The sequence below is a fragment of the Palaemon carinicauda genome, chromosome 14 (genome assembly GCF_036898095.1).
Source record: "Palaemon carinicauda isolate YSFRI2023 chromosome 14, ASM3689809v2, whole genome shotgun sequence".
NCBI lineage: Eukaryota > Metazoa > Arthropoda > Malacostraca > Decapoda > Palaemonidae > Palaemon > Palaemon carinicauda.
Genome location: NC_090738.1, coordinates 17,667,980 through 17,677,979, shown reverse-complemented (window position 1 = coordinate 17,677,979; position 10,000 = coordinate 17,667,980). Strand labels below are relative to the sequence as shown.

Sequence of the window (10,000 nt, the reverse complement as noted above, 5' to 3'; positions counted from 1 at the left end):
ACTTCAGCTTCACATCCTCCAAAGTACCTAAATTGTTCCACATGTTTTTTTAACGAGCTTCTACTTTCATGAACGGCTATCCTGTCCCTTCCTTCCTTACTGCTCAACATAACCTTAGTCTTATCAACATTTACTCTCATGCCACCCCTCTCCAAAGTCTCGACACTCTACAACCCTTCCCTATGAGTTTTCACAATTTTCATAAGGAATTTCTTACGATATTTTTTTTTCAATGTCTACGATTTACTTTCTTATTAAAGCAACTACCACAACTCTTAAGTTTTGATCTCTTATTATTATTATTATTATTATTAATTGCTAAGCTACAACCCTAGTTGGAAAAGCAGAATGCTATAAGCACAGGGGCTCCACCAGGGAAAATAGGCCAGTGAGGAAAGGAAACAAGGAAAAAATAAATATTTTAAGAATAATATTAAAATAAATATCTCCTACATAAACTACAAAACATGAGGAAGAGGAATTAGATAGAATATTGTGCCCGAGTGTACCCTCAAACAAGAGAACTCTAACCCAAGATTGTGAAAGACCATGGTACAGAGGCTATGGCACTACCCAAGACTAGAGAACAATGGTTTGATTTTGGAGTGTCCTCCTCCTAGAAGAGCTGCTTACCATAGCTAAAGAGTCTCTTCTACCCTTCAATGACCAGCACAAATAAAAGCGGCCTTAAGGTTGATTCCCGGTGTAATCCAAAACTAACTTCAAAGGTTTCTGATTCTGCAACCGGGAAAAGAAACACGTACAAACATACCATGCATGCACGTTATGTTTCAAATCACATCATCATCATCCTAAGCCTATTGTCGCAAAAGGGCTCGGTTAGATTTCTCCAGCCGTCTCTACCTTGAGCTTTTAATTCAATAGTTCTCCATTCCTCATCTCCCACTTCACGCTTCATAGCCCTCAGCCATAAAGGCTGGGTCATCCAACTCTTCTAGTGCCTTGTGGAGTCCAGTTTAACGTTTGGTGAACTAATCTCTCTTGTAGAATGCTAAGAGGATCTCATTATTATTATTATTATTATTATTATTATTATTATTATTATTATTATTATTATTGCAAGAAAAGTTCCAACCATTTTTAAAGAAGCTGAATAACATGTGACCAGGGAAAACCCGTTCATTATATAGAATAAATTAAGGTTGAGGATACAGTAGAATGGGAATAAATACAGTATAAAACAAATACAAAATTAAAATAAACATGAGTTACCGATAAACTATGAGGCGAGACTAATGTGAACTTCTTCAAGGAAAAAAATCATTTAAAAAGTTGACCCCCCCCCCCCAAAAAAAAAAAAACAATTTACAATGTTCGATTATTCTTCAATACTGAATATAAAGGGTATAGAGAATATATATTAGTACCCAAATAAAACATTGTCATACAAAAGGAAATTAAAAAAGCACGTGAACATAACCCATAAACTTGGGTGCTGATGTATGGAATTTTAGTTACACAAAGAAAAAAAGATATGAACGTAACCATATCATTTTACATAGAAATAGTTTTATTTGGAACTGTAAAGACAATCACATTCAGGGACAGAGCGTTAGACTTGAAAAATTCAAAATCTCGTTTCAGACGTTCAAATTTGCAGCGAATCTTTATATATGACAGATGTTTTTTAAACGTTGTTACCGATCTTAAGATTATATTTATATTTAACATTCATTCATTTATTTATTTCCTGTCCTCTCTGAATCTTTATATAGATGAATTTTAACGTTATTACCGATCTTAAGATTATATTTATATTTATCATTCATTCATTTATTTATTTCCTGTTCTCTATGAACTATTTTCTTTTTCTGTTGGAGCCCTTGGGTTTATAGCATCTTGCTTTTCCAACTAGGGTTGTAGCTTAGCTAACAGCAGCAACAAGAACAACAACAATAATAATAATAATATAGTTCAAGGGGCGGGGGGGGGGGGGGGGCAAGCTCATACTAACCCTTCTCCAGCGATCAAACGTTCGATGTTCAGTTTTTGAGCAGAATGCTTCAACTGCAATAGGCTATGCATACAGTGTATATCTATCCCGTAGTTAAATATTTTTGTCTTTGTTATTTACCTTGCCCAATAACTTATGTAAATTGAAAACAAGTAATAGGTTAAGGATTTTAAAATTAGATTTTGAAGCAGATTCAAAGAAGTATGAACATGCGGTAATGGTCCTAATAGCGGATTTTATTGCAGGGTTAAGGACGGGAAGATACTTAAGAGTTCTAAGTACTGGCTCGCAATTACTTAAATGGATAAAAAGTAGAATGATAAATATTTTCAATGCAAATAAAATATTTCTCCCACTTTATATTTCATACTCCTCATCCGTGTAGGCCTGGGTCTTCCAACTCTTCTAGTGCCTTGTGAAGCCCAATTAAACGTTTGTGGAGTGCAAAAAGCATGTCCAAACCATCTCCATCTACCCCTCACCATGATCGCATCCATACATGGCACAAGAGTATTCTCTCTTATAGTTTCATTTCTAATCCTATTCTGCCATTTAACTCCTAATTTTCTTCAGTTTGTTCTCATATCTATAAAATTTGTTGGATATTGTTTTATTATTGATTTTAAAGCTCAATATAGAGACGACTGGAGAAATCTAACCAAGGCCTTTTGGGTCAATGGCCGTGGGAGGATATGATGAAATGGAATAGCTTTAAAAACATCTGTTGAAAAAAGTATTCATGAGTCGATACGTTTGTAATTTAAAAACATATTTAAATGAATAGTAAAAGTTGCAATTGTGAATACAGTGTATGTTAATATTCTATAACGCACCGTATTTACAATATCATAAACTGTAAGAATTGTAACTGTATTTACTAATAAAAGAAAAACTACCAAGGAAGATATTTAATCTCTTCATTGAAAACTTTCTTTTCACTCCCTTTTTAATCACTCAAGACTAATTAAATTACCATAGGAAACTTATTTTGAAAATAAAAGTCCCAATCCGTCATGGGATCGCTACACACTCTAGAGTCTAGACGTATAAAGCGGCAGTGCCAATATGGCGGCTCAAGTGTTCAAGAGGGACCTGATTATCACAGGTGACCATTGTATCATGGTCTATTGAACAAAATTGCTCTGCATATGAAATATTAGACTCTATAAAAGAAAAATACTTATTGTACATTGTATATTGTGAATAACTATAAAGAGAACAAATAATAAAAAAAAACCAGCTGAAGACAACGATAATACCGAGGTGAGGTTAAAACAATGTGACTATTGTTACAAAAAACTAGTGGCCCCAGAAAACAGCGTTACTACTATTCTCTGCGAAGCAGATATGACACGAGACTGAGAAGGTGCGTGGACAGGAAGGACAGAGAGAGAGAGAGAGAGAGAGAGAGAGAGAGAGAGAGAGTCCTTCTGAAGCAAAGTATTTACATTTTGGCAGGTGTTATGTAGGGCTAGATTTGAGAGAGAGAGAGAGAGAGAGAGAGAGAGAGAGAGAGAGAGAACAAAATTTACAAGCAGATACATTCAAGAGGCATTAAAAAACTGCCCCATACAGCGGTAGATTACGTTGACATTAATACTGGGAAAATTAAATACTAAACAAATCATCACCAAACATTCAGCAACTACAGAACTTAAATGCAATTAGACCAGAGACGCAGAGGTCCCCCACGGTCTAATTTTAAACAGTCGCTAGAAAATATAAACAGAATTGTTACGAATTTCCGTGCAGTTAAAATTGCACATTTTGTTTTCATTTTTTTTTCATCACTCGGTTTTCTAGAGAGAGAGAGAGAGAGAGAGAGAGAGAGAGAGAGAGAGAGAGAGAGAGAGAGAGAGAGAGAAGTTGCATGTTATCTAACTTGGGTTAATCACATTTCAGACGATGCCAATAAAAATGTAGTGAAACTGATAAAAGTAAAAATACAATATAAAGAAACCATAGAGCAAACTTTGTGTACTATATATATATATATATATATATATATATATATATATATATATATATATATATATATATATATATATATATATATATATATATATATATATATATGAGAGAGAGGGTGTGGTGGTCGGTCTCCAGACGGGGGCTTCGGGATAGGTACCAGCCAAGGCTAAGAGGGAGGGAGGGGGTGATGAGGAAGGGGGTCAGATGTCTGTGAGTTAGGAATTCAGCGATGCTGAGCTTAAAGCACCGATGGGTTCACGTTTTGCCCCTCTTGTCTGTGTACAGCCTCTCTCTCTCTCTCTCTCTCTCTCTCTCTCTCTCTCTCTCTCTCTCTCTCTCTCTCTCTCTCGTCTATAAAGCATTTGTCGGAATTTTTCTTACGATATTTTTTATTCAATGTCTACGTATCATTTCTTATTCCTGCTTAAGGTAAAGTTAATCGATTCTCTGTTCAGTCAGATTGAGGAAGGAAATGTCTTTGTCCGACAGTATATCTGGAGATATCAGATGTTCACTACTAAATCATAAGTAATTCAATAGAAATATGCAAATTCTTCTTAAAACACATGGCGTAAGAAACATATATTTTAGAATTGAATAAAATTGCGTATAGAGAAAAAATAAGAACCACCCCCCCCAAAAAAAAAAAACCTGAAATGGACATTTCTGACCACCGCCTACGCCCACGTTCACCCACCTCTTCTGTTTCCCTGAGAGAGAGAGAGAGAGAGAGAGAGAGAGAGAGAGAGAGAGAGAGAGAGAGAGAGAGGCTCTAATGTATTGCCTCCCATTACAACGTACAGTACAGAGTTCACTGACGTTTTGCCCGCACGCACGCCCGCGCGCCCATCCGCCCTTTTCACGCCCACTTCTGTTTCGCAACAATCCAGCCCCGCCCATTCTTAGCTCCCCCCACACAAAACCATCTAACCCCAAGAACCCCCAGAAGCACTCCGTTCCCTCTTCTTCCCCATTCGACTTTGCTCCCATCCTTTCCAGTTACCCTCGCCGCGGTCAACCCCCTTCTCTCTCTCTCTCTCTCTCTCTCTCTCAACATCAAAAGAAGAGCCTCCGTCCTACCCCTTTCAGCTCCCTCACTGCTCCCCCCCCCCCTAAAGTGTCCAAGAGACACGGTGTAGCCGACGTCGACCTACAGGAACCATATTGGCTACATCAGTTGCGTAGGCCCAAGTGGCAAGTAAGCCTAGACTGTCTAGGCCTAGCAGCTATTCTCAAGCGTTTAGAAAACTATGTTAGAACTAGGATGTATGTTGAGATAGGCTTCAGACATCTGTAGGCCTAAAAATCAGTTAAAGGGGTGATTTTTCATACAACTAGGCTAGGTTAATTGATTATTTCATATATCAACTCTCAGACCGGATTAGAGGGACAACCATGATAAAAACGGATTTTATACGTATCCATGTTCTCTCTCTCTCTCTCTCTCTCTCTCTCTCTCTCTCTCTCTCTCTCTCTCTCTCTCTCTCTCCTCTCTCTCTCTCTCCGCGCGCGTGTCTGTAATGCAGTCATGCATTACACAAATTAATCTGTCCACTTCATCAAGTAATTCAACAAGAATTCGACAAACAGAAGTAGAAAAAAAAATTTAGATTGTCGTGGACATTTAACTAATTTACATGCCCTATAGGGGTTAGCTGTACCGCCATAAACAGCTGCCAATCGATGAAATAAGAAGACTGCTGCACTAGAGGTCGACATACTCTCTTGTCACTTATCAAACGAAGAAGAAAACTTAGATATTTAAGTTAACGCGCAATATGCATTAGGGCACACCATCTTAGGCGGTAGCCAAAGCCAAGCCACACGAACAAGCCTCCCGCTACAAGACGAGTTTCCAGCCGGTCTATTTTTGGATACTATAAAAACGGAAAACCCTTTATTGGCGTTTTTTACATTTTATTTTATTCTAAATATTAAATCGGTTACACGACCACCCTTTATGAATGTCAACTCAAAATAACGATATAATTTGGAACATTGTTCTACAAGATCTTTTCAATGTCGATGACACATTCATAACATGATCTTGGGTTGGAAAAAAATATTTACATATCGAGCAAAAATAATGTTTTAAATGTCACGCCGTCGTTTAAAATTCCATAATATAGATATAAGATACTTTATATGGTAAAATCTCTTTTAAACTTTACAGATATCTCGATGGCATTATAACAAAATTATATATTCACAAAATAAACAATTTCTTGATTCAGTTGCCAAATATCTTTAAATATACATAATTCTGACGTCCACATTAAATAACGCCGTTAATACGAAATCAAAAGTACCACTAGTGTTAAAATATAAATTAACAAATATAACAAATACTGCATTTGCAACAAGTCTAGTCACAAGTTAAAAGTAAAAAAAAGACGTAAATAATAAACTTTAAACTGTGACCCTAGAGTCATTAATAGTCAAAATAACTCTAATCTATTGAGGCAATTATATAATGTGTGGGAATATTGTATGAAAAAACAAACAATTGAATGAAAATACCACTATATAGATTGGCTGACGACTTAAAATGATAACCAGTAAAGGAAACAAGAATCCCGCTGAGTGAATAAATGTAACAATGACGGCGTAACTATGAGAGAGAGAGAGAGAGAGAGAGAGAGAGAGAGAGAGAGAGAGAGAGAGAGAGAGAGAGAGAGAGAGAGAGAATTTTAATCGGTAGCGTCACAACACACACACACATTGCCAAGGAACGTAAAGCTTTGACACCACAATGTTGGAGACGAGTATTTCTGGCAGAGAACGAAGCATTACGAAACGCGCCCCACTCATCTTCTCACGAATCGAGAGCGGAGTTGGTAAAAACGATCGCTTGTTTTCTAAATCCTTCGGACACCTAGCACCGGTTTATTCCATCGCGAGGTTAGTTTTAATCTATCCCAGCCTCTGCTTAAGGCACGATAACATACTAAGACTTTGGTACTGCAATAAATAAAATAATAATAACGGGCAAAAAGAATAAAACAAAATACATCGTTAAAAGTCGGTATTAACTTTTTTTTCTCAGTCAGTTCACACGAGTTGTGGAGCAAGGGACTACTGACTCAAAACACTTGAACTAACTACTTCCGTTATTTACTATATATCAATTTCACACATCACACCCCTTATCAGTCTCTAAAATAAGATTTATTATTTGATATTCGTGCTGGATCATCGGTACCGAATAGATGAAGCATTTCAATTCAAATTTCTTGCCGTTTTTTTTTTTTTTTCGTTTGGTAGGGAAAGCCTTTGTGCATGCGTGCGTGTGCCTGTGGTTCCTCCTACGCCTTCCTCCTGTTTTTTCCACTTTCGTATCAGAGTTTTCCATTTACTTCCTTTCCCTTTCTACCTTTCTTTTTCAGTTCTAAAATATTTTTTTCGGTCCCCTTTGAATGGTTTTAGTTCTATTCTTTTATTCTGAGAGAATGGATTGTGATAGAGTGAGAGCTGCCATCGGTCTAAGTAACCTTGGCCACTACATCCATTTGTATTTAACTGACTAGCGTGCTCACATACATACATACATACACACACACACACTATATATATATATATATATATATATATATATATATATATATATATATATATACGTGTGTGTACCTAAAATTCATTGTTACTACCTACCCAAGAAATTTAACTGAAAATCTAATGATAAATCTAGGTTTCATATATTCTTATTGGATTTTATTTCACAACAAAAACAATACTACATGGGGGTGCCACACAAGTGCAGTATGTATTCCTTATCGCATACGTTGTAATCACATGAATAAGAATTCTACCCAGGCAGAATGACGCATTGACAAAATGAATCGGCCAATCCTAGATGAATACACAAGCCACGCCCCCTTCCACATCCCCCCTAACCCAAGCAACTACTACAACAACTACCAACTAAAGCAAAGTGACTAAAAAAGGGTCTGAAATTGACTTGCAGGCTGCAGCTCTCACTCCCTTCCCCCGCCCGTACTTATGTTGCCTACGATAAAAGTTTTCCCATTGTATTAATTGTAAAAGTATATTTCCTAATAAAAGGAAAAATATTTGGTGGGTTGGATAGTTGTATAGTACTAGTAAGTCAAATTCCAGGCACTGTGACCAAGAAGAAATTGGGTTTTCTGAAGTATGTTGGGAGCACCTATGAAAATATAGTCTCAAGGTCCAATTGAATATCTCTCACTGATTTCCTTTTCGTCAGGTTATGCAAGTAAGCCACTTCCATTTAAATCTTAAAATATTCCATCTCACTTTAAATATCATTATGTAATTAAACATCCTCCAAATTTAAATCTACAAAAAAGCCAAGGTAATTTTAAATCAACGAACACAGACGAGAAACTTAAAATCCCCTACAGTTTCAAGTAACCTCAAGTCACCTTCAAAATGCTCAAAACACATGTTTAGTTTGGGAAGATATACAGCAAAAACAATGTTTACACAAGGCAGTTTTCATAATACAGTGGCAGCATGAATACGGCTCTTCAAATACACCTGATAATACCATATTTGGTAAGTAAAAGAGGGGAGGGAACATCCCCCTACTTAAAAGGTGGGAAGGGGAGAGAAAAGCAATGGCGAGGAAGGTATGAGTAGGATGGGGAGGGGGAGGAGTTGTTGGGATGGACGGAGTGGGGGTCCCTCAGCTTAAGACCTTGGCCTCCCATGCTAGAGGTTTTGATATCTGTGTCATGTTGCTTGCTCTCATTTCGCCCACCAAGTGCGAATATTGGGGGTTCTTTTCGCACTTGCGATAACGCAGATGGGTAATACGAATTACGAGGATAATGTATGTCGTTATTAGAAAGATGGTAAGGAAGTTTGAAGACCTTTATGTGCCAAAACAAGGACGAGGAGGTTTTGCGTCGGGGGTTTTCATGTCTGGCTGTCACACACCCACCACACGGTGAATGAGCTCTCTCGAATACACCAGGCTTGCCAACAACAACCCTTAAATGCTATTTTGGTCTGTTTCTGGACCCGTTGTACATCCAAGAAACTTATTAAACTATCCTAAAAAGTTCATGTGTACAATTGCTTTGGCTTTGGAATGATTAAAAATGGTATGGCGCAATTACCGGCAGCGGAAACACTAAGTGGGAAAATTTTTAATAACGGATATAAAATACGTCTTTTAAAAAGTAAAACAAATTGGAAAATTTGAACAAATAATATAAATAAAAATGATGGTGGTGGTGGTTCAAGCGCGTCCGAATACCCAAGCGGCGGCGTCGACTTGGGTTTCGTGAGAGGAGGAGGAGGAGATGGTGGTGGTAGTAGTCTTACCTGACATGATAATAGGTGTTGTGGTAGATGGTGGTGGACGAACTTGGCTGCTTCCTCCACATCACAGCAGCAGAGTAAAATCCAAGCAAAAATCACACACACACACTTTATTATAAATGTAAAGGTTTAAATATATTCCTCTGTGGGTTTCCTTATCAAACACTACACGAGAGACACTTTAGTTGTTTAGGTTTTGTGCTAAGTTGGGATAGCTGGCCGCAGCAGACCTCCCGCCGCAACCCCACTACCGCCGCTGCCCGTACACATCGGGTCTCGTTTTCACTTCATTTACAAGCTTCTCCTTCACTTTAGACAGTGGTAACTGCACGAGGACGACAGTTTAGACTTCTGGCTTCAATTTGCAGGGGCGAGACGCACCGCTAAGGGCGTGACAACCGAGAACGAAGGACGAAAACTGTGGGTTGCTCCAGCCTTCCCAGCGGCCTGAGCACAGCGCAACGAGGCTTACACAGATTCCGACGTGCTACTCTTTAACGCGGGATCGGCTAGTCAGCGACAAACCTGTGGCTCCTCCTGGCTCCTCTTATACACATACATACACACTCACACACATACACGCACACACATACACGCAAATTGTCCCGGCAAGTCCACCACCACCACCATCATCATAGGTTCCATCTCAAACCTCCCTCCCCCCCTTTGACAATTCCACATCACCATCCGACGTCATCACCATCATGTTCATCTCGAAAGAAAATGACTTTACATTGAAAATAAATA

The 10,000-nt window shown here is 38.1% G+C and overlaps 1 protein-coding gene across 2 annotated transcripts in view; it reads right to left on the bottom strand.

Moving 5' to 3' along the window:
* Tlk (Tousled-like kinase) overlaps positions 1-9,725 on the bottom strand; it is a 292,570-nt gene extending 282,845 nt beyond the window's left edge. The window contains exon 1 of one of the 2 annotated variants that reach the window (XM_068386844.1): positions 9,257-9,725. In XM_068386844.1, the coding sequence (XP_068242945.1) occupies positions 9,257-9,263 (7 nt within the window). In that variant the 5' untranslated portion in view covers positions 9,264-9,725. The remainder of the gene's footprint in view (positions 1-9,256) is intronic. The other variant, XM_068386848.1, reaches the window with a different exon arrangement.
* Positions 9,726-10,000: the final 275 nt, after the last annotated feature.